The sequence below is a fragment of the Argentina silus genome, assembly GCF_951799395.1.
Source record: "Argentina silus genome assembly, chromosome: 5".
Taxonomy (NCBI): domain Eukaryota; kingdom Metazoa; phylum Chordata; class Actinopteri; order Argentiniformes; family Argentinidae; genus Argentina; species Argentina silus.
Window position 1 is genome coordinate 14,872,303 of NC_139659.1, and position 25,828 is coordinate 14,898,130.

The 25,828-nt window shown below is 42.8% G+C and overlaps 1 protein-coding gene across 1 annotated transcript in view; it reads left to right on the forward strand.

Moving 5' to 3' along the window:
* The window catches only part of trabd2a (TraB domain containing 2A), a 44,602-nt gene extending 19,409 nt beyond the window's left edge, over positions 1-25,193 (forward strand). The window contains exons 5-7 of the mRNA XM_083670555.1: positions 16,752-16,842; positions 20,833-21,090; positions 24,316-25,193. Coding sequence (XP_083526681.1) covers positions 16,752-16,842; positions 20,833-21,090; positions 24,316-24,508 — 542 coding nt within the window. The 3' untranslated portion in view covers positions 24,509-25,193. The remainder of the gene's footprint in view (positions 1-16,751; positions 16,843-20,832; positions 21,091-24,315) is intronic.
* Positions 25,194-25,828: the final 635 nt, after the last annotated feature.

The window sequence follows — 25,828 nt, forward strand, 5'->3', positions numbered from 1 at the left end:
TTCAAATCCTGCAAACTACTGGAAGATCGCTAATAAGCAAGCATCGTAGTCCTCTTTGACCTGGCTTTTCTGTGATCCGTATGATAACGCTCTCAGATTTACGCGGAGGGAAAATTCAGGAATCCACTTGTTGCCACATTGTGTGCTTCATTTAACTCCTAACGAGAAGCGGAGCAGATTTAAAGAGAGGGATCCATGAACTTTGGAGAGTTCATATTGATGGAGTTCTGTAACAAGACAGACTGAGCCCTGGCTGGCGCCTCTTGCCAAGTCCCATTCTATAGTCCAAACCCTCTCAAAACCCCCTCCCCCCTACACACACACACACACACACACACACACACACACACACACCTCTCTGTAATAATGTGTGTTACAGCTGCTTATAAAACACTGTTGGACTTTAAAGTGGACTTCCCATAGGTGTGAAACTGAAGCCCCTCAAAGGGATGACATCACCTTTAGAGTTAATGATGGCATAGAAGTGCTGAGGAACTTTTAACCACCAAATGCAGGTTTACAAGTGTGCCCTGGCTCTCCATGCCCCCTGTGAGAACCATGAAATAAGTCAGGCTTGTAGAGGGATGGGCTCTGTCCATAGTTGACTCTAATGTGGAGAACATTGGAGAACGTTCAGCCCTTCTCTTGTTAGTTCCTTTGAACAGGTGGTTCTTGTTGATGGGAATATCCCCAAAGTTTACTCACTTTTCTCACTTTTTTTCTGAATAACTCAGTGTCAAGATCCCAAACCTACAGTATCTTTCTCACCTGTGACTGTGTGCTACCAAGTGCATCCTTGTCTTAATGAAAGTCCCTGATAAGGTTCATGCTCAGCAATGTGGTTTAATGTTTAATTAACTCATGTACACTTGCGATGAAATGACTTGTGAATACTTGTGATGAGGTGTAAAGGGTTGGAATTCCATGGTTACTTAGCACCAGTTCATTAGAGAGAATATTGATAAGGGATTTAAACACATTGAGGGAGTACTTGAGATAAGAGAGGCGAGTCCTGAGGTTGTGTTTGTATAAGCAGCTAAACACACATTTGTCTCGTTTCACAGAGTCCTGATGGATCACACGCTTTGTTTGCGCTTCTTCGGTTACGGAACGAGGGTACTTCATCCAATCACCCAGGGTTTCATACTGATGTAATGATTTATCGAAATTTGATTAGTATTTTGGTTTAGTGACAAAATATGCATGGATGTCTTGCTTGTTTGAGCAGGCCGCCAGAGGTCAAAACAGAAATGAGATGCCTGAATCACTGCAGTGGCCACCAGAAGATACAAAGTGTAATGGAGGCCAGAAAAAAAGCGGCTCCTCTATCTTTCCAATGGATTCTGGATCTACTGTTTATGTTTTTGTTGGTGGTTTGATGGTATGCAGAACGGCCCGAGAGTGCCTTTAATTGCTTAATTGGGAGTACGTACTGTATCTCTGATCAGGTTTTCAAAGCTTTTAAAAGCTACGCCCGTAGAGACAGGAGTAAAAGCTTTGAGGACAAGCTCCACCAACTCCTGCACAGTTATACTTGGCTTCCAAAACTGAAACTTATTTTATTGTTTCACATGGATCTCCACCACTTAAAAAAGAAAAAGAAAAGAAAAAGGAGTCTCTACAGACTGTACGCCCTTCTTGTTCATTATCTCTTGTCTGTTTGGTCCGGAGTTGAAAGGCGGCCCCTGTTTCTGTCAAAGACTGTGTAGCGAGGCTAGATGTTAGCAAGAGGTCTTCACAGTCTGGTGAGCTTGGAGGCTACAGGAAGCCAGTGAGTGAAAGCAGAGACCTAACTAATAGGTCTGCCGGACTCCTGGTTTTGCAAGTCTAACAAGGAGTACATTTCATGACTCGTCCCCGTGGGTTCTTTTTTACAAGGGCCTTGTCCGCGAAGGTGAGTGAAACTGATCTGCCCATTCGCCCAGGAGCACCACCCTCAGACATACGGGCTAAGTTGTGCTCCCTATCAACAAGGCCCTGACGTTGACTAGGGGGAAACGTGTCCTTAATTATTCCCCTGAGGGGTGAAAAGTGAGAGACAGGTTCGAGCCACAATGGAGTCCTTTATAGCCGAGGCCCCTGGCTGAGCTGTAACATCAGCTGGAAGGCCAGTCTTATCAGGCCCTCATCTCATGTCCTCCCTGGCTACACATGAACAAACCAAGAGAAAGGCAGCGAGGCGCATCTGCATGAGTACAAAAGTCAGTCCTCTTGTGGAAGCCCACTGCAGCCCCGATGGACGGAGAGAGAATCTGCCCTTTGTTAAAACTACAACTGAGATAGATTAGGAAGAGGGCTTCAAAATGTGGCAGTTATTACTGTGATCTGTAGGAGCTTCTATTGACAATGAGCCTGTTGAAGAGTTTGGTATCATCAAAATATCGTAAAATAAATGTAAACGCCGAGTGATCCTGGAGATATTTCAAGTTTTTGGGCCATATTTAATCAAACATGTAGCATGGATATACAGTATGGGTTAGGGTTTTTAATCTCTGAATGAAAGATACAGTATGTTTTTGTTGATTTGTTTTGTTCACTGATTAGATATTTGACACAAATGTAATTTCTTTCGACTTCTGAATAGTGGCCCATTAGGGTGGTGCAGACAGGGAGAGTGAGCTTTGTCGCTAATGCCAAAGTGAATAATGTGGAAACTGGCTCGTGGTTATCTCTGTCAGTGGTGTGAGAAATATGCTGTAATGTTGTTTGGGTTTTAAGAGCCTTATGTCTTGGAACTCGTTTATTACTGTCTGCTGGATGAAAATTGCTTGCAGCCAAACCCAAACTATCAATTTTTTTTCCCCTCCCTTTTTCATATTCTCTTTCTCAGACTTTTGGGGGGTGCATATACACAAACACACACACACACACACACACACACACTTACGCATTAGCAATTTGAGGAATGTAATTTCCATGGCTGGGATGCGGAGCGCTGTGGTTAGGGTTAAATCCGATTTATGGTCAATCCGGCGTCTGCAGTGTGCGTTCAGCATTTATGGCCATGCGTCCTCCACAAATGTCAGGGCATTCATGCTTCTTGTGCTTTGTGGAGTTGAGGAGAGCGGAATGTGTCTTCTCCACATCCAATAGTTTGTGAGATTATACCTCTGCCACCTACTGTCAACCAATCATGTGAATGTGGAGCTCTACGGAGTCACATGGCATCGCCGCACGGAGCTTGATTTGGCCACGACTCCGGAGTCTCGGCAGTCGCATCATACCCTCCTACAGAGCCTCCACACCGCAGTGGCTGATCAAGCATAAACTTTTAGCAGAGTCGCAGCCATGCAGCTGAACTCCAAGCAGCCACCTCTGGTCTACGGTCCCAGCCCAGCCCCAGTGTTATCGCGTGGCGGCCCGCCAGAGGCCCATCGGCAGCCCCTGGCTCCGTGGTGGCTGACAGATGGAAAAGTCATGAGGTTGAAAGATTGATACTTGTTGTCACTGTACAACGGCTTTGAATTACAAGAGATCTGCTTATGATCTGCTTATGCCTGAGCCCCTGCTGAGTAGTCTGACTAACCTTGATTTAGCTGAGTAACTGTTGGCCATGCTCTGTTCTGTTCGTAGCAGAGGTTTGGTACCACTGGAAAGATACTTAGCTAGTTGGTTGGAGATTTGAATACCATTGGCTATGTACAGTATGCAGGAGGAAAATATGACGCCTTGGTCTGTACCAGTGGTTGATGATGCTACCTTGAACATTGAATTGTGTCGGCCAGTTTGAAAAGAGAAACGAACTAAATCTACATACCGTATCTCCATTACCTTTGATCCCTCTAGGAGCACAAATTACGATTTCTAGAATTTGATACTTTTTTAACTTGCATTATTTCATATTTAGATACTATGAATACTGAAAATATGACACCTGTAGTATGGCATTACAGATAACTACATTTATTCATCTAGGTTTACAATCTATTCTAAATTAAACTAAACAGATTTGCTGTTCATTTAATTTCTCATTAATTCCCACAGTGAATCAATTAGAGTTCATTCAACTCAATTAGATCAACATTGTCGCTGTCAGGAGCCAGATGTAGTGTGCACCCTATTGTGTGCACCCTATTGTTTAGCTTATTAGCTAATTACCCCCTTGTCATCATTTGACTGCATTTCATTTCAGTCTTAAATTTAAGTTAAGTTTCTACCCATGCGTTTATATTGTGTGTGTGTGTGTGTGTGTGTGTGTGTGTGTGTGTGTGTGTGTGTGTGTGTGTGTGTGTGTGTGTGTGTGTGTGTGTGTGTGTGTGTGTGTGTAATGGATTGCTTATTTTTCTATTTTGAAAAGAAACCAGATCGGTTATGACCAGATTAGGTATAGTATATATGCAGTATTGTCTATAGCTTGTCTGGTATGTCATGGTGTCCTGTCTTCAATGGTGCAATAGTTGGTGTTTTGACTGTAGCATTAGGTGTTCAAAAACAACAACTTTTCACATGAAGTTGCCCTTATACCTGTGTAACGTACTGTTACATACTCATGGAACAAGTGAAACGACTTATGTTACATAGTATTTTTGCATTTATGATTGAAACTGGACAATTCTGTTTTTACTAGGTTGGTCGTCTATTGATAGTGTATACAAATGTCCATACAGTTCATACAGCCACACATAGCTTATGCCCTTGAATTCATCCTATTAATTTCAATGAATCTCGTCTCCTGAAATATTTACCAGAATTCCATCATTCATTGAGTAATGCTGTTGAAATGGCATCGGTACTGTACATTTGGAAGACCATATGGAAACAGTTATTGCTTTGGTCCAGAACATCGCAACCCAATACATGTACACAATCTGAATCCATGTTCCCTATAATTTCAGCCATACACTGCCGCTCATTCTTTTAATAAAATATGTTTACATATTGTTAAGGGCTGAGTTCTCAATTTCTGCAGGCTAGTGCAGTTTCTCTGAGCACCGAGATGGAGGTTACGGTATACGTTTCTACAGCTGCTTAGCACATCACAAGCTCTTAGGTCCAAACCACAAATTTAAATATTTGTGGCATAGTAATTGTAACTGTGGTTGACAGCCTCAATGTTTACATTGAAATGTTTTCATTCTTTTCACAGACAATTAGGTTTGTCTTTGGTATCTCCACTGGTAATACATGCTAAGTGAATGGCGGGGGTAACTGTGGCAGGGGTGAACGCCGACAAGACTCGCGGTACTCATTATTTATAGAGCACCTTGAGTTGTCAGCATGTGGCTGGCTGGGTGGGTTGACGGTGAAATACTCACTCTATCATGCACTCCCTCTGCATAGTACAGTATGTGTTTTAGATAGCCAGCATCACTTCAAACACTTCACATATATTTCATTTTTAGTAGGCTACTACCTAATTACAGCATTCAACATTCATACGTCCCTGTGTCAGATGAGAGAGAGCGAGGTTAAAGAGAAGTTAAAGGAAGGACGTTCTGCAATTCCTCGGCTCTTCTATCTCATAAAATTGTGTTTTACAACTGTTTGGTGTGGCTGGTGACGTGAGTATACATATGTCAAACAAAGCCGTAAAAGCAGACCTCTCACTCGGACCAGCAGTGCCAGAGCCCTGCGGACGTTGCTATCATCTAGAATGGCTGGTACTTGTCCACTCACAGACTTCCAGAACTCAGTGTGTTTGGTCTTTATGTGACATGGTTTTGTAACATGTTTCTGATTTGCCCTCTGTTTGACTGTGTGGCTGTGCACCACATTTGCGGTAGGGAGCGTGTGCCTTGAAATGGAGCAACGAGAATACAATTTAACAATGTCAATAAGACTGTGTTCACAAAGCCACTGACATGGTTGGTGTAAAGGTCAATGATGTTGGTGCCAACATGGGGAATGTGGTGCCATGTTTCGTAGGAAATACGCATCAGAGACATATGTAGTTATCAATATATAACACTTTTTAGAGCTGTATTCCAGAGCAAGTGGTTCTTCCCCATGGAGTGCACAGTCATATTTCCATGTAGAATTGTGCATCATCTTCATCTTCATCATCATCTTCAGTAGAATTGTATTTAAGTCTGGTCTGCATGTTCAGGTATCACGCAACTATGTAGTAAAGAACTTCCTCCTCCCAACATCCTCTGTGATTTATTGGAAGAGTTTGAACTTCTCTGAACTCTGCACCCTGACCCTGAAGCCCATAGCTGTTAGCTGATGCACCTGGAATTAGGCCTTACGTTTTTCGCCTCAGGCAAACATTCATTTGGCCGACAAATACCTCACCACTATGAAAGGAAAGAAAATTACATATCTGGGTCTGGTGCTTCAATTGATGATCTGCTGAGGAATTGTTATGAGAACCTGTCCTTTTCATTTGAAACTACAAAACATAGAAAATGGTGCCTAGAGGGGACAGTCGCATGGTAACACAACTCCAATGATTTGCGACTTCCACTTCCAAGGTTGTTGAATACCTTTTTGTTTTGTTGGGATTTTTTCTTCTTCTTGAATCGACCTGTGGTGTTGGAGCAATGCATTTACATATAACTAGGAATATACTTGACCACTTCACCTATTAAAACATGACCATGTACATACCTACTTTGTTTACATGTGAACAGGCACTCAACTCTTTGTGTATTGAAAGGTGTATATACATTGATTCCTTGCTGGAGTTCTTCACTGTCTTTTATAATAACACTGGTAGCTATGCATATATTGTATGTATGTATCTTTTTGTTTGAAACTTGGACACAATTCATAACCTCAACAGGGAAAGCAAAAGACCAAAGATAGATGAGATAAAAATCAGTTTTCATACTTTAAAGCCCCACAAGGTCGACTTGTCTTTCCTTTTTTAAGAGAATCGCTTAAATGATAGCATGTCAAAACTGCAAGTCCGGACCCAATGCTGCTTCTAATGAGAAAAACATGAATTCTGTTTTTGAATACAACATCAGATAGTTGTTTAGTGGGCCCATATGGACTCCTGGCTTTGTTTCGTTATATAACTGCATTGTTTACAGGCTTTTCTGGGAAACATGCCGAAGTGTCTTTCCGGAGCAGGGTAGTTTGGAGGGACGGGACCGATACAGAGTAGGACAAGGTGCAGTCCCCAGCCCTGAGATGCAACAGGCCTATAGGCTGTGTTTGTATTCAGATAGATAGAGTCCAGCAGCTCCACACCCTAAGATGATCCACAGGCCTCTGGGTAGATAGAGCTCTCTGTCTGAGTGGATCTGCATTCACTATCACTCCCAGACGTACTGGCTCAAACTCTTTTGTACCTTTTATGGAGCATGCACTCTTAGAAAAAAAAAAAGGTTTTACATGGAACCAAATAGGGTTCTACCTAGAACCAAAAAGGACAGGCAGAAGAACCTTTTTACCAGGCCATTGTTACCAGGGCTGCTGTTTAAAACTTTGAGTTCAAACTTGCTCTACAATGCACATATTTTCAAGAGATTATTTTATAAAATGTCCTTGTAAAATAAGATATAGCATGGCAAGGATTTTGATATTAAATCCTGTTTATTTTTCAAAACTCTGCTCACTTTTACGGGATTCTGACTTTGATCTCTCTTCCACTGCCTACAGTAAAGTAGTTGGTCTGGTGTGTAATGTCTCATAATTTCCCTGTGCTTTGCTTGGCAGCGCAAACGCCTACAAACTCTCAGGCCTCGTTTATTTAAAGAATGGCTTCCCTAACCATCCCTACCCTCCTTTCCGTGCACTCTGTATGTCATTGTTCAGTATAGAAATACCAAAAAGCTGTTGAATATATAAACATGATCTCCTTAAACCTTTCCCTGGTGTTGAAGTCTCCCAAAGCTATGCAGCGGTATTGTGTGACCGTTGGTATGCTCTAGTCATCCCCTTGTCTTCACTATCCCATATTGTTAGTGAAGCAGACATTAGTTCGAATAGTGTTTGAAATAATTTCAAATACTAAGCTGTGTTTGATTGAGTTTGCCTGGCACAGTGCAACCAATGGAATAGTCCCAAAAGTGCAAACCCCGCCCATCAGGCACTCCAAGCAGGTTCAACCAAACGCTGAAAGTATTTCAAATACTTTTCAACCCAGGTCTGTCATGATAGGCATAGTGCGAATGTGTTCCTCAGGATTTTAAAGCTTAACCTTAGGGTTATTAATCCTTCAAATGTGTTCAATAAGGGATCGTATATCATGCCACCCAGAAACTAGTGCATTTTACAAGCTCTTAACCTTGCTTTCTCTTAAAACTATATCCATGATGGAAATATGCATTTAGCAAAGCAACTTGGCTACCAATATCTTGGCTTTGTTTTAGCCTGGAGACGTTTTTGCCATTATGTTTTAGTCGAACAGTCGTGTTAATCATATCTGATCCTGATTGTCAAAGTCAGTAAATGTTGAATTTTGCTGTTTTTCTGTAGGTAGCCAACAGGCAGTCACAGGCAGACTTTACATGGGCAGCCTTTCAAGCTACAGTCTATGTGGTCTTTGTGAAGTGTTTCAGTTTTAAACCTGATCCGTCTCCACAGTACATTCTCTGATCTAGTCTTATCACACTCTGGCATCTCAGGACTTAAAATTCCTCCATTGTTTGACATGCCTTTTTCTCCATTCCCTTATCCCCATTGAATTCAACTCACAGCTCTTTATCTCCCTCTCTCTTCTTCTCCTTCTCTCTCCTCTTTCAGAGATACAAGCTGTTCAGTTCAGATTGAGAAGATTATGTGACCCAGAGAAATGAGAACACACCTAGCTGTTACCTCTCATCATGGATGAGAGAGCAGGAAAGAGAACTGTTTAGGGGAGGCTGTACTGTTTTTCCTTTATAAACACTGGAATCAGGCCTCTTTTGAGTGAATAAGAGCTTGTTCGTCTGGACTTGCTGTTTTGCTGTGACTCAGTTGTATAGCCCCTGTACTCTTTTCATTTCCATAAAGCCATGTCTCTGGTCTCTCACCTGTTTGGCAGTGCTCCGGTGACGAGTAACGTCTGTAGATGGTGACTGCTAGGTTGATGTGGGAGGTCTGATCAGGGTGAAGCTTTTGATCCAAAGACAATTCTGTCCCATAGAGTAAGCACATAAGATAGGTGAGTCATGTAGGCTTTGGCTTTGATTTAGAATGAATAAAACCCTATGACTATAACAGTTGTTGAATGCCTTAGCCCCCAAATCTTTCTCTCTCCTCTTAAGCTACCAGAAATCTCAAGTTGTGTGTTGGAAAATGACATCTCAAATGCTTGTGGCCTTGTGAAATTCTCAATTTCTGAGGGAATTATGATCTCAGGTTTAGAAAGTGGCACAAAGGTATTAATGAGTACATAGTCAAATGCTAAAACAACATCTCAAGGTTTTATTTGGCTTAGTCCATGGCTTTGCTCCTTTACTGGATGTAATATAGGATCTACGTCAATCCACACAATAAGCCAAGGAAAAGGGCCAGAGATATTTTGGTACCTTCAAAAGCTCTTGTATGCTACCTTCAAAACACAGTTTGAAACCAGTTGAATGATATTCTGGTTTTGAAAAGGCAATGTCATTGTGGCTTAGTAGCTTGGCCACAACTTTGAAATCGATTTCTGCAGCTGGTGTTAGATAGTAGAGGGTGTTTCACAAGAGGTGAAAATGTTTTTGCCAAAATGTTTTAAGGACATCAACTCTGGCTGTGTTGAGTGACCATGTAGTGACTCTCAACTTGCCTCAGCCTCAACAGATGGAAGTGTTGTCATGCTTAGGTGCTTTTTTTTTTTATTATTATATATCTTTTTATAAATGGGCAGCAGTCAGGCCCTCCCGGCTACAGTACCCCATTAGCCAGGACCCTGTGATGGAGGCCTCCCGTCCCCAGGGTCATCCAAGGGGCAGACGGGGAGCCAGCTTGTCCAGGGGAGCTCAGGCTGGTAAATATCAAAGGCAGACCTCTCAGGCCAGCCAGGCAGGCAGGACTCACACACATCAGCCACACCAGGCCTCCACAGGCTCTCCGGCTGCAAGGTCTCTTGCTGATTCAGTCATAAATTTTTGCCCAAAAAGCTTCCCATTTTGACGTTTGTCTGATTAACATCAGATATTGTTTTTCATAAATCCCATTTTTTCAGGATTTTAACATTCCCGCAGGCTGGAAGGAAAAAAACGGGGGAAAATACATTGTCAAGCTTTGTCATATTTATTTATCGTCAGTGAACATGACAATGTATAATCATATTGTCTTTTTAGGGTTAGGGTTAATTTTAGTTTTATACAAGTTTATTTCTGAGCTTGTATCCATTTATATTAAAACAAATTGCAGCCATTGGTAAGACAGACTTTAGTGGGAAGGAAAAGTCTTTGCTGTCTATCAACAGAGGAAATAAAGTTGGGTTTAATAAAACCATGGTCAGCTCATAAGCAAAGCCAGGGCCACTGTTCACTCGATATGTGTATTAATGGGACATTGGCAGTGGTTTACATTAGACTGAGAGGGTCAGTGTAGGTGGCATGCCAATAAATAAGCCAGTCCTTGGCTTTATTTGTGTGCCACTTGCCTGTCATTACAGTAAATTCAACAGCAACTTCTGCATGCCCAGTCGAAACATATAGCTACCCGCTGTCTGTGCCCATGAAAGCAAGCAATGATTTACCAATTCTAAGTCTTGGCTGACTTCCCTATGTTGTGCCCTGTGGATGGTAAATTGTGACTGCTACAGTATTCTTGACACTGGTCCCAGAGGTTTTTAATGTTTGTTTTTTCTTTAGACTGTGCTCTGGTTGGAGGATGGGTTTTTCTGTATATTCTCATGAGGAGAACCAGAATAAATGCTTGGGCCACTAAATGTAAGATCTGCTTACAAAAAGGGGAAAGTTTGTAGCTTTTTAGATACGTTGATTGTAATTCATTTGCTGAGTGTACACCTTTGCTATCTCACCTTCTACCAAAAAATATTGTTGGTAAGACGAGTTACCAGAGTGACAAAGATATAACTCTCTTATACATTGTGATCATCATCTCCATTGCTCAGATGCATGGTATGTTAGCACTGCGGGACCGAGCCCTGTGTGGCGGCAGTTTCGTAGTGTCCACTCTCAGAAGGCAGGCACACCCTGTCATTGTCAATTAAGGGGACTTAGGTAAATAAGACCAGTTGTTGAAAGTGTTGCCTTGGGGGGTGGAGGGGGGAGGGGGTCTCCTCTTGGTAACCTTTGGCCTATTTCATCCTCTCTCCCCCCCTCTCCCTATCCCCCTCTATGACCAGCCGTCCTGCTCCCACCTCAGTCTGGAAGGCCAGTACAGGGTGGAGTGAGGCGTCTCAGCGCAGTTAAAGTTATTGACTCAGTTGTCAGTGTCAGGAGGTGTTCCGGGGCTGTGGGCTCTCTGTGACATTTTGACCCGGCGTTATCCCTCCTCCTCCTCCTCCTCCTCCTCAGACATCAAATCACACAGTGAACAGACAGGCCTGTGACAGAGTTGAGAGTGTAGGCTCCGTCTGCCTGTTTATCTCTGAAAGCACCTATTGGGCTGGGTATTAGCTCAAACCAAACCCCTCACTTCAGTGTGATTATACACTGGCTTCTCATTAACTTAACAGTCGAAAGCATCAACTAATTGGCAGTTGGATTTTGGGGACCCAGTACTGTCATAATGGTGACAGGATGCAACCTAGTGAACATTGCTGATAGAAATGTCAGGAATAGACGTGACATGACTCCAAACTCTATATTTCAGAGTGGTACAGCTGTTCTAGATGATACGTTTCTATATGAACATTACACATGTTGTCCTGCTGAACGTAGCCCGTGCTAGTGTTTTAGTTATTAGTAGCTTGGGCATTACAGCAGCACAGCTCCCTGCTCTCTACTCTCTCCTCCGATCCGGCCAAGCCACTCTCCCATGGGGCCGCCGTGATTATGGCCCATCAGGAATGCAGCCTATGAAGGAAATGTGTACATAATGTGTACATAAACAGCAGCTCTGGCTGGACGGCACAGAATGGTGCACTGCCGTCTACTGTTTATTTAGTTGGCGTCATGTTTTGGGAACTGTCGCTCAGACCCGGTTACAATTTATAATATAAATATCTTATGGAAAGAAACTATATTTAAGACTTGCCATATGTTCTAATAATTAGAGAGACTGGAGAGGATTGGGGACAAATGGCAGCTTTTTCAGGTGACATGTTCCAGAGCGATTGGTGTGTCAGTACTTGACTACTACTACTACCACCACTACTTCTATTACTGCTACTACCAATGCAAGCATTTACAATGTAAGGAGAACACACAAAAAAGATTCAACATCACTGTAGGCTTCTCTTGAAAAACTTTTGAGCCAAGGAAGTTTTGAATGAAACCTTTCAGCTTGGCAGCTGGTCTTATCTTGAGCATCTCGTCCGAGCGTTGCAGAGTTGTGGGCGCTTTGTGTGCCATGTGAAACGACCATCAGAATGGTGTATGTTGGGGGATTGACTTTGGCACAACATCAACTGGCCACTTAGGAAGCATGGTTGGAGGTCAATACGACCATTCAGTGAACCGTGATCAGCCCTATAGAACTACCCCATGTTGGACTGAATGCTCCTGTTGAATTCTGTAGCTCTTGTTTCATGAAAATTGGCTTTTTCCTTCTCTTGGACTTATGCTATTGGTCCTTGAAATCCTAAAATGTGGCCATCTGATTACATGATATTGTGCACTCTGTTAAAAAAGGAACCAAAGGAAATAGCTTGATAAAGAACTGTCCTTGAACTGTATTCGAATGTTTTAGAAGCACTCCTTTGTGTTATTGTAATCGTAAAGGGAAGTGGATGAGACCTGTCACAGACTTAGGCTTCTTTTCCTGGTAGTACTGTAATTGCTCTTTGGACAAGGATCTGGGGTGGGTTTCCGAAAGGTTTTGTAGCTTAAGTAGTACTTCATTTCTCCCCACAACCCTGCTGCAAAGCAAGATTGTAAAATCTATGTTTTCAGGTCAATCTATCATTCACAAAATTCGTTAAATTAATAACTTTGCTGGACTAGGAGAGGAGTTGGCCTGGATTTTCAAAAGAGATAAAGCAATAACTTTAGCTACAAAGCTTTTGGGAAACTGACCCCTGAACCACGGAGGAGAAGATAGGAGACTTGGTAAGATGATCCAGTATTTCCTCACCACCCCCGGTAGCTGAGTGGAGCTCAGATACAGGTCACTACTATGAGTAATGAGGGTAATAGCTCAGCTTTGTTGTTAATCATCACGTCTAAAGCCACAGGAAGGCTGGAAGGCACGCTTACACAGCCTCTGTCAGCGTCGTGGCACACACTTTAGACAAGTGCTCTCCCTGAATGTAACCTGGCCCGGGCCGGCACGGCAGCACTTCGATGTACCGTTGCAAAGTGCTGAACGCAAATTATTTTGGATCAACAATTACAGTAATCATGATTCCATGGATTTGTCTTGTTTGAGTGTTGGTCAAAGAGACTGGAAGGTGTTATGAACACCACTGAATTCCTGCATTAGCTTCACCCATCATTATCTGTGTGAATGTGATGAGACAGCTCAAGCCCTGCTTAGTCTTGCAGGGCTAAGCTAAGTCCTCCACTAGCCTCCTGTGTCGGTGTTAATGTTGGAACACACAGCCATACCCTAGAGCAGTCCCATCCTGAAGAACACTTTCTGGAAGGACATGACCTGACTCCAGACACTAGCCTAGTTCTAACTGTCAACTGCAACTTCGGTTAGCGGAAAGATGGTGGAACAGTTGTTGATAGTTACAGTAGTTGAATATTTATAAACCATTTATAAACCATCTATAGAGGGACTCTTCAAATAAAGCGTGTGTCAGCACTCTTCCCGGCTTAGCATGCCAGCGGGGTTCAAAGGGCTACTGTTAGCAGCGTGAGTTGTCACGAATCACCTGACGGATCTGGAATTAGAGTTAATTTTGGCTGCCAAAGGCTACATCGCACATACACAGTAATTTTAGGAAAAATCTAACTGTTAAAACATAATGTTCTGTTTCTCCTCTCTTTCTCTCGCCAGAACATCAATCATTTTAATCAGAAATGTCTGTTTTTGTTTTTGTTTTTAATTCCACTACTTTGGAACAGACTCGATTTTTTAATCAGTTTCATATGAGTAGATCCGCTTGTACTATATACATAATGTGTATTTAATCAGCCTTCATGGACGCCGTTTTACTTGAGTTGGCATTTCAAGGGTTATTTCCAATGAAAAAACAACTACGTCTTAAATGCTTATGGGCGTATTCACACCTCGTTGACAACATGGGAATTGACTCATTTGAGTCCATTGTAACCAGCCCTCTAACTAAACTGTTGTTTTAGTGACTAATTATATTCGAATTACTTATTTCATGTTTTCATATTAGTTTGTAATAATCCGTCTTCCAGACATCGTTAAGGCTTAGTATGTCTCGTCACAGTGTGTATCTGGTGTGTCCACGTTTTTTTCACACACACACACACACACACACACACACACGCGCACACACACACACACACACACACACACACACACGCACACACACACACACCTACATGGTCATGAATTGACTATTCCAGGGAGTGTACCCACTTTCTGCTATACATTTGAGCAGTTCCCACTTACAATCTAAGTCAGGACAGAATAGAGTGGGCCCAGATTGATGGCTTAACTTGTATTAGCTAGCGAGGTCCAGCCAGCCGTATAGGACTGTTCAGAGACTGGAGCCCTCGCACAGGGTTTTCCCTTTGAAGTCCCCCCCACCCCACCCCCCTCAGTGGCCCTTGCATTGTGGTGGCCTCTCCATTTGTCCTACCTTAATCCCCCCATGAAGGGGAACTCATAAATCATGTTGAGTTGTGTGTTTCCAAGCACAAACCAGACCAGGCCTTCGGCTTCTCCCCCCCTCCTCCGTCCTACTCGGAACCCCACCAAAGGGCTCGTTGGCCCAGGGAACCACGGAAGGCAAAGCAGAAGGGTGGTTATGTTTCGGGGGCAAGAAGGTTGTGGGGTTGCAGGATTTAGCTGTGTAGTCTTTCCACTAGTGATATATTTTATGAAGTATGATTCACTGCTTTCTGAAGAAACACTGACGTGTTTACGGTCTGGTCTTTGGGTGTACATTTTGTAGATACCAATGAAGTACTGTACTATATCGTAAATATGGCAGTGCATTTTAAGGTTCAAATAATGATTTACTAAGATTTTCTTTGTGTAGTTTTCATTCAAAACCAGCTCGAAAAGTACACATACTGCCTGATAAGTCACAGTTTGACAGTAAGCTAGTTATCCATTTACTAATGTATGGTTTATTAGTGACCAGAGTATGTGTAGTTTGAGGGTTCTTTAATGACTATGGGGTTGAAGTAACTTCTAGTCCAGTGTCCCTGAAGGTGCCCTCCAAAGCACTACCCAATAGTATATATCCTCCTAAAGGTCTCATTTTAAACATCATATTATTGATGAACCTTAAGCTCCTTTTTCTGTCCTCATCAAAAGGTTTCTTGCTTCGTTAAAACCAAAAACGAGCCCCACCTGTTAGCCCCCTCCCTGTTATATCAGTTCATAGAGCTGTTATATGAGTCCATAGTGTTGTTATAACAGTCCATAGTGTTATAAAAGTCCATAGTGCTGTTATATCAAGTCATAGGGGTGTTATAACAGTCCACAGTGGTGTTATAACAGTCCATAGTGGTGTTATATCAGGCGATAGGGGTGTTATATCAGTCCATAGTGGTGCTGTAATGATTATGGCCCTCTCTATTAGGGCTAGATTAAAGCCCCAGTCCTTTGTTTACACATGGCTATGGTACATGGCTGAGCTGGTGCACACAAAGAGCTCCCATTCCCCTTTGTGAGTGTGTGAAGGAGAATGGAGACCCCTTGACACAGCAACCTGAACCCTCAATGCCTCACTTCACCTAGGTGTGTGTGTGTGTGTGTGTGTGTGTGTGTGTGTGTGTGTGTGTGTGTGTGTGTGTGTGTGTGTGTGTGTGTGTGTGTGTGTGTGTGTGTGTGTAAAGTCAGTGGGTGTGTGTGAGAGAGATAGAGTTGGCAAGCCTCTTCACAGGTCACAGGGGAAGGAGGACGAGGGCTTAGGGCAGGGTGGCGTGACAGAGACACACTGAAGTCTATCCCTCCGGGCCCAAACCTGCACTATTATCCAAACGTACATCCTCATTTAACTAAGAATGAAGTGATGCATGTACTGTGTATATAGAACACTGGTGTGTATGTTGGGATAGCCTCAGTTCTTCAGTTCACACTTCAAATGTCTACAGTAATCGGCAAATGCCTGTCAAACACTTTTTCACGACCAAAGCCAAGCTGCTTCATATTTAATCACCCACAGCCAACTATTTTCAATCAATTATCATCAACTTAAACCACTAAAACAGCACATAATGTCAAACGCTCACAACCTCCGTGTGTGTTTTTCAACATGAATGCAACCTCCTGTACTGTAGATATTGGGAAATATTGCTCTCCTGAGTCCCTATTCAGACTTGAGATCCGCTGAGTGTTGAACTCAGACTTTCAGGCAAATAACTCACCGATGTCAATAGGAGACTTGCGCAAAAGTTTCAGTCAAGTGGGCAGATCAAGTGTGCAGATCTCATGTCTGAATACTGCCCTTGGTGTTATCTTCCTCATGCAACGTTCCGTGAGAACTCAAAGCCGTGAGAGCTAGGCTAATGTTAGCCAGAGCTACGGTAAAGTCTAATGTTTCAGTGTAACGGGGTTAGCGTTGCCACTCTCCTCTGGGCTGAGAGCCCTGCCCTGTGCTGACTGACACTGCCGGGGTCCTGGGGCTCTCAGGGAGGCTGAAAGGAGAACTGTTTATATTGCAGGTCACTTCCTGGGCAACAACACGGTGATTGATGTGTTGCGGAGTCAAGGATACGAAGTGGAGCACACCCCTGCAGGGCAGCCCATTAACAGGTAATAATAAACCGCCCCTCTTTACCACTCGCTGTCCTCACCCCACCCCACCCCTCTCTCCGCCCCCCACCCCCACCCCCACCCCCACCCCAACCACGACACACACCCTCTCCTCATTCCACCCTTCTCTGTCGTCGTCGTCATCCAGCCACACACACACACACACACACACACACACATAATCATCATCATCATTGCACAGGCTATTCTTGGAGTTCTTACTTTTGACCCCTGTCTTTTGGCTGTAGACTGCATAACCTGAGACTTGTGTTCATTACAGTGGCTTGAGAACCCCCACATGCTAAGATATGAACTTGACTACGGCGACATGTATCAGAAAACCCCCAGGGCTCTGAATGGTGGTAGGATGATAGAGAGTGAGCTCCAGAGGTCTTGTTGTGTGTGTGTGTGTGTGTATGTGTGTATGTGTGTGTGTGTGTGTGTGTGTGTGCCGTAACGTTGCTGTGGCCCTGACTACACTATAATCCCTGGGTTTGGAACACAGTGCCTTGAAGCGATAAACAAGTCGAGACCGCAAAGCCAGGGAAGTAGTGTCCTCTTTACGCCACTGGTTAGAAGCAATGCTGTGGCCTTCCACGGAATCCAGCGCGGGACCACTCTCACCACTTGAAGGCTGCCGTGGCCTTTAAGGGAATTGTATAACTTAACTGCTTGAGAACATCCAGATCATAAACCTCCAGACTACCGGGGTTTTAAAATGGTTAGCTTTGTATACCGGCCTAAACCTGAGCTTTACAAGGCTCCTGCACCAACATACTACCTGTGGAGGGAAAAAAAAGAAGGAAGAAATAAAATGAAGCAAAAGGAGCAACGTTTCGTATTCTTCCACAGATTTGTTACTTATTATGATTTCGTCTTAAAACCTGGCTCTGTAAAATTGGCAGACCATATTTTATCACTTAAATGGGTGTTAGGTTACGCGCAGCGCTGCGTTTCATAGTGCGCCCACTGCCCCCGGGTCTGTGTGGTATTTATTTATTTTTGTCTCTCTGTTTCACTGACTGGATTTCAAATGGAAATCATTTTCCAAGTAAGCGCACCCCTAGTTGGTGTAATTTCACCCCCTCAGACCGAAAACAGATGTTCTGTTCTGCTTGGGCTGTTGTGAAAAATGTGTTGTCTGTAAAATAATCCCAAAATTTGCCAATAATTAGCCCTTTGATTTAGCACCAGTGGAAGACTCCCTCCCATGAATGAAAATGTCTACAGCTCATTATTAGATTAATTTTTATCCTTATTAATATCCCCTTATGTAGACTTGGGGGACATTAGGCAGCAATTGATCGTTCCTTGCCAGGAATGGTTCGTAATCCACTAATCCTGTAATGGCTCCCATTTTTATGTGGATGTTGGCGATTTAAAAAGGAAAATAAATAACCCGGTGTCAGAGGGGTGTTATTCCTGCAGCGAGGTCAAGGCCATAGCCACAGTGCTAACATCATTAGGCTTCGCTGCCCCCTCCGTGTGTTAGTGCTGAGTGCTACTGTACATATACAGATTAGAGCGCAGGTTAAACGAACGTGACCTCTTCATCCCTCACTCCCTGGTCATTTAGAAACAATTTGGGGCAGTGGTTCTATTGTTTCACTTTGTGGGCAGCATGACCAAAGAAAATGACCAAAAAGGCCCATATTGCCTGAATAGCCAAGTCCCACATAATCAACTACAGAGTGTCCCTTGGGCTCCATGTTCAGAACTCAAATGGACTCTTTGTGTGAGCAGTACACACACACACACACACACACACACACACACACACACACACACAGCTCTTCAACTCCGAGAATGAATTTTGATTTGCACGGCTCCTAAGCTGTTGTAATTGAAAAGGTCTCTAAATGGGCTACCACGTTCCCCTGTGACACATTGAACTGGCTCTAAATCAGGCCAGGGTTCTGTGTTATGTTACGTACATGAACATGTTACATACATGAACGCATGAGGGAAAAAATCTTGTTAGATGTTCGTTCATTCTGGAACAATGGCAGCTTGCTACTACATGTCTCGAGTCATTTGGATGATGGACTAACATTATAAATTGGAACAGGGCGTGAGTGTTGAGTTCTCTGAAATAACCACATTTGGATTTGGTTATTTCTCCATATGTGAATTTAGGGTTTCAATTAAGGGACGTACACTTTCTATGCCAAATAAAAGAGAGAAACACTAAGGATAAAATAACAATAATCACCTATTTTTTGTTAACATTCTCATGAAATATTCTGTTTAGATATTGTATTATTTCTATTTGTTAAAAAGTTCAAGCCAAGCACAACTATTATGGCTCTTGTCTAGTCTACCATGAGTCCAGACCTGGGTTCAAATCGCATATGAAATCATCACAAATACGTAGCTGTGCTTGATTGAGTTTGCCTGGCACAATGGAACCAATGGAATAAAAGTCTTAAAAGTGCAATACCTGCCCGTCTGGCCCTCAAGCAAATGCTCATAGTATTTGAAAGTATTTCAGAGTCTCCCTGGGTGGTGGTTATCTCTATCTGGTGATCAGTGTATCTCCTTGATCACCACCATGATCACGCCATGTCACGTCAGTGGAGGCTCCTATCTCACACATTTCCCGCGACAGGCACATGCATATTCCAGGAACCCAGACAGAGGAGGGGAGATGGTGCAGATAGGTTTCACCCTTAAGAAAAATAATCCCCCTTTTTATCAGGTTATAATCTAAGATAATGTCCCCATGAACTCCCCCAGCCCCAGCCCCAGCCCCCCTCCCCCCAAGTGGGGCGGTTTCTCTTTCACTCTCTCTCTCCCTGCCCCCCTGTCTGTCTCTCTCTCCCTTTCACTCTCTCTCTTTCTGCCCCCCTGTCTGTCTCTCTCTCCCTTTCACTCTCTCTCTTTCTGCCCCCCTGTCTGTCTCTCTCTCCCTTTCACTCTCTCTCTTTCTGCCCCCCTGTCTGTCTCTCTCTCCCTTTCACTCTCTCTCTTTCTGCCCCCCTGTCTGTCTCTCTCTCCCTTTCACTCTCTCTCTTTCTGCCCCCCTGTCTGTCTCTCTCTCCCTTTCACTCTCTTTATCTATTTTCTATTTCTTTCTCGCTATTTCATAATTTCTTTCTCTTTCTCATTTACGTACTTACTTACTTACACAGACACACCACCATGATCACACACACACACACACACACACACACACACACACACACACACACGCACACACACACACACACACACAAACTCACACATCTTTCTGAAATGAATGGGACCCAAGATTGGAGGAGACATTGGAAGCCTGGAGATTGGAACATTCCGTCGTAAATATGCACAACCAAGTGGACATGGGTTTGGCTTTCCAGTTTATTTGCACCGATGCAGCTGTAATAGATTCCTGTAATGTTTTAAACATCATTCGAAGCCACATGTATGTGTGTCTGAGTTAACACATTAGGGATGGCCAGTGATTCATCAAAAGCAGATGTCTCTTAAAATCTGAAGTAGGAGGGCTAGCTCTTTCAGTGCCCCCACAAGGTTTCATAATAAGCATACCTTCCTGTGCTCTTCTTATCAGTACCAGTTACAATCACCTGTGTGGTTCTTTTGTATATTTCATAGGCTGCGTTTGACTTCCTATCTTGGGGATGCAAGGTGTTGTAGTAGAGTTGTTCGATGAGGTCTTGTACACCAATTGACTGGTGATTTGCATTGATGAAAGTCATTTGCATTGATGGCCTTTCAGTTTGGCAGTGCAGTGTCCCACCTCCCCAAACCTCGCAGAAGCACAGTAGCATCATTGAGGCATCAGAAGTTGCAATAAGGTGCCTCCTGTGTATATTATCTAATGTGGCCCTCTGTGGCTCAGTTGGTAGAACATGGTGTTAACAACACTAAGATGTGGGTTTGATTCCCGCTGGGACCATATATACTGATAAATGTAAGTCACTTTGGATAAAAGCGTCAGCTAAATGGCTAATATTTTAATGTTGGTCTCTCTCCACTTTCTTGTATTTGCAGTGGGAGACCAGATCAGGCAGGTCATTCCCCGGGCCAGGACTTGGACGAGGAGCCCCCCTACCTGGAGCCCTTCTTCCATGAGCTCCACGAGGACCAGCAGCACCCTCTGGAGGACAACCCCCTCCCCCACATGCTGCTGCCTCACAGCCTAGACCTGTTTGAGAAGGTGGACCGCAAGCTTAAGAAGAAGCGCCGTAACAAGCAGAAGAAGCAGCGGCACCGACAGTTCAACGACCTCTGGGTCCGCATCGAAGAAAGGTAAGAAAGAGGACCCCACTGCGTCTGTGTACAGTACAGTTATTAATATTAGCCTTACAGAAAGCCTGTGTGAAAAGCCGGTAAGCGTCATATATATATGCCATTTAGCTGACGCTTTTATCCAAAGCGACTTACATTGCAGTGAGTGCATACATTTCAGTATATATGGTCCCAGCAGGAATCAAACCCACAACCTAAGCGTTGTTAGCGCCATGCCCTACTTTTGCTTCATGCTGTACGCCATGCTCTACAGTTTGGCAGTATCTTTGGCAATGATAATGCGTCATCATGTTGGGAACGGCATGGATGAGTATTACATTCAAATGTCATGCCCGAAGATAGCTAGTCCGGAGGTTGAGTAGAGCAAATTTCAGGTATCATTTTCGCGCTCAAGTTTGGGCAGTAAGGGAGGCAGTAATGGATGCGGGCCCGTCTATAGGATCTAACTGACACCTCCTGCTACTTTGCTGCAGGCTGAACCCGCCATCATATCATATCACAACCTCCTCATGCAATACAGAGCCTTCATCTGGTATGTCAGTGTAGGAATATGTCTAGACTGGTTCAGTACTGGTCTAGTGTTGTGGTCATGGTTTTGAAAATACCTGTTTGAGAAAAGGTCCAGTAAAGGCATAGCTACAGGCAGAGACCTTTGTATCAAAAACACTTATATATATATATATATATATATAAAAATATTTTTATGTATTTTTAGAATTGAATATGTCTAGACTGGTTCAGTACTGGTCTGGTGATGTGGTAGTGGTTTTGTGAATAGCTGCTAGAGAGAAATGGTCCAGTAAAGCAGTTGCCTCAGGCAGAGACCTTTGCGACAAAAACATCCTTTTTTTAGATTTGAAGTTCAGTCAGACGGAGTGCAGTGGTAAATCCATCCACCATAAAGAATAACTACACACTTGTGCTTTTGACTTATTCCCTGACATTTACAGCACTTGTTTCTCCTGTAAGGATTTATTGGTTTTTCTATTTACAAGTTGACATTAAGCTTCATAAGTAGCTGAGCTTGTTGTGTGTTCACATTAGTGATGTCACAGACCTGTTGACAGATCAGACAGGACATCTTTCAATGAGTGTCAGGCCTGAAGAAGTTTTATCAAGGAGAATTATCAAAATGATACCTTGAGTCATTTAATAACACTTGAACAAGTTGTCTCTCTACACAGCCAAGAGTACTTGTAACATATGTCCAGAGGCAGTGGAAACTGGCTACAGCTTTTGAGCCCCCGTCTGTTTTCAGAAACTGTTGACACAGATGTAGAATGTAAATGTCATTTACAATTTCAAACACTGAAACAATTTATTCAACTTCCATTTCTGCGCGCTGAAGGTCCAGGGTCTGTCCAGCCTTGAAGCCTGCCAGACTTTGGCTGTTTCCAGACGTTATTTATTTATTCTCCATGGAAAATAAAGTTGTTTACTGCGTGCTGGCTAAAACATACTTTGGATATTTAGACAATCCACAAGCTAGCCCCGAACGAATGGATCATGATTATAGACACATTTTACACCAAAAGTCAACTTCTACATTGTGTATATTATGTCTGAACATTTTTTTTTGATGCGTGTCACATTATCATTAATATTCAAGAATCTTATTCAGGAAGGTAGCCTGAGGTTTTTCTTTAAACATACGTAGAATGTACAATTCTTTCCAGTGAGAGGGAGCACAGAGCACCATTTCTCTCGTCCCTTTGATGCATGGCCACATGCGGACACGTCAGACGTGATTACACTGCATGCTCTTGATTTCACTGGCAGATCTTTGTAATGCAGGTTGAACTAAAATAAACCTGCTTATAGTTTAAGAACTCAGGGCAATAAAACGCAGGAAAAAATGAATAACTTTTCTGAATGTTAACTTCTCTAAAATAAGCACAAAATCCCAAGCTAAATCCGTGAGCTGCAGCCAAGGCCAATCAATGAAAAGTAAATATTATTAACTACAAGCATATGCCAGTGATGAAAAGACAGTTTTTTGGTTTTCATCCTGATTAAAAATGCGAGGAAATTTGGAGGATCTGGTCAGTTGTAGCCATGCTTTCACCATTTTATTATTCTAGTTTTTTCTTATATATCATGATCTAATAACCTTATCAAATTAGTATTTAATAACAGCATTGAATATTGCACATTTAACTACATTTAAGAGTGGGGTCTATTTTAAATTTGTTTACTAATTGGAGGGGTCGCTTGGTTGACATTTTCTCTCAACCAATGGCGGCGCAGGAACCTGCCAGTTTGTTTTGACTGGCAGAGTCCCAGTCACAACTACACCAGTTCTGCAGAAAGACTTCAAACAGCCCGGCTGAAATGATTTAATAGTGGGGCTCAGCATGCTAGCTGGACTGACTAAGCTGCGCTACGTCCTCTTCTGGATCAGTTCGCCTCAGAGGTCTTTACCACTGCAGCCAACTGGCAACACTCCACCACCTGACAAAGCCTTCCACTGCTCACTCTCATGTCTTAGTAAAACTTCATTTAATTGGTTGTGGTTTTCTCAGAGAGATCCGTGTTGCCTCCGGCGCATTATTATTTTCATTATTTTCATTTTTGTTGTTTAATCGCCGCCAAATCTCCGAGTGGTTTGGGCACAAGAGGGATTTTGCTGGGGCAAGACTTCCTAAATGCTTTAGAGTTTTGTGAGATTTGTTTGGAGACTTTGTCTGGTTTGTCTGGTCAATCTGATGACTTCCAGAGACCACAATCCAACAACAATGGATCTGGAATTGTCTGCCATCATGTCTACTTGTATGATTAAGGGCTAATCCCGTATCCATGCTCCATATTAGGACAGGCCCTCTTAGGAATAAACTCTCTGAGGACAGACCCTGTTTGAAGGACAAGGCTGTGGTTGTGGAACCCTCAATTACATTCTGGCCTCAGATTGACCAGTAACACTTTACACTAATTTGCTCTTATGCATGTGCGCAATAACAGTTTAAGTACACTCAATCAATGTACACATATTAGCATGTTGTTACTGTAGTAATAACTGTGTTACTAAGAGCAGCTTCACGTAAATGGACATGTTACAAACGGACCGGATTCTGATGTAACTATCCTCGTGTCGATCGGGTTAAAACTTGTTTTAGGTAGGACTTGTTGGCAGGAGATATTTAAGGCGTTCACTTCTAAACCCAGACACAGCAAAGGATGCCTATCTCATCTGTATCTAATCGGTTGTCCTCCTTCTCTGCCTTCTAGCACCACGGACCAACCACAACCACCTCCGCTGGTCCGCATCATCAACGGCTACATCACAGTGCAGCCTCCGGAGAGGGTCCAGGGCAGATTCAACCACGTCAGGCCATCATCAGGTTGCCTCTCCGCCGCGACCTTGTCACTCCTCTGTTTGTTGATCACAGCCTTAATTCAGATCTGGACTCTGCAGCTCTAGTCTTAGGGAGCACGTTGGAGAAAACACCTCCTGCTCAGAAACTGGAAGGAATGATCGTCTGTCGCCAAAAACGGCAAACTCCCTCAGTCACAACTGGATGTTTTGTAAAATGTTTTGTATTTTTTACAAAATGAACCCAAACAGCTCTTACCCTCGCAAGATTGTTCTCTTCCACCCTTAATTTATTCTTCACTTTTCGAAGAATCTGTTTTGTATCGCATAATACTGTGGGAACTGTATATATCTACATATTATAGATGTATTTTTAGAAATATGAAAAATGAAACGGTTGAATGTGTTTTGTTGTTGTTTATAAATAGATACAGTATATTTTTGAGACTAAATCAGGTACTAACCAACACCATAACCTGTATTCTCCTAGATTGAAATTTCAAGCTGGGGGGAAATAATTGTACCAGTGTTATCTTTGGCTTTGTGTATGTTTTTGCTGAGAGAATTTGTTTTATGTTTTACATAGAAATTATTTGTTTAATTTATTTAACTATATAGTTGTGTAGGTTATCTAAACATGTTGTTCTGTGACCATTCTCAATGTGATCTTCAGCCTCCCTATCAGCTCAGTTGGATACATGAAATTAGTCATGCAGCTCATTCACATTTTCAATTATGTGGCATCAAATGATTGTAATATTTTTGCTATAATGTTGAAAACAATAAAATATTTATCTAGTTAAACAATCGATTCAGACTCCATTGTTTAAAATGAAATTGAGAAATGTAAAAAAGTAGAAATGATATGACCTAGGAATGATAGCTAATTGCAAAAATGATCAATTGTTCATTTTAACAACGATTTTAAACAAGGACTTACCACAGAGCTGAGGATTATGAAGACAAAGTCTAACAAGGCTGTCATTAAAGTATATAGATACATGTAGTACAATTGAGATAGTTCTCTGTAATGCACTGCCATAGAAACTGTCCATCAGAATGATTTTCAACACATTTAACAGACTGTCTGTGAGCACTATCTGGGTGGCATTTAATCTACTAAACCAGTATTTTGCTTGGTTTACTAAAAAGGGTTGTGGACCCAGATGTGCTTAAATAGTCTTTATCCAATCTCAAGTGATGCAAAGACGTAATACCTGGCAGCTGTGCTTCATAGCATTTTATTGGTACATTTCAATAAATGCCTTCTTATGACTAGACCAGTGAGGTTTTCAGCTTGGGATCACAAACTGTTGAACATCTCTCAGAACCCGAGAGTTTGAAACTGTTTGTCGGTTGCTACTCACCCCAACAGTGACCCTTTTACATGCGTTCACGTTGTTCACTTATAGTTGGAGACAGCTCAAA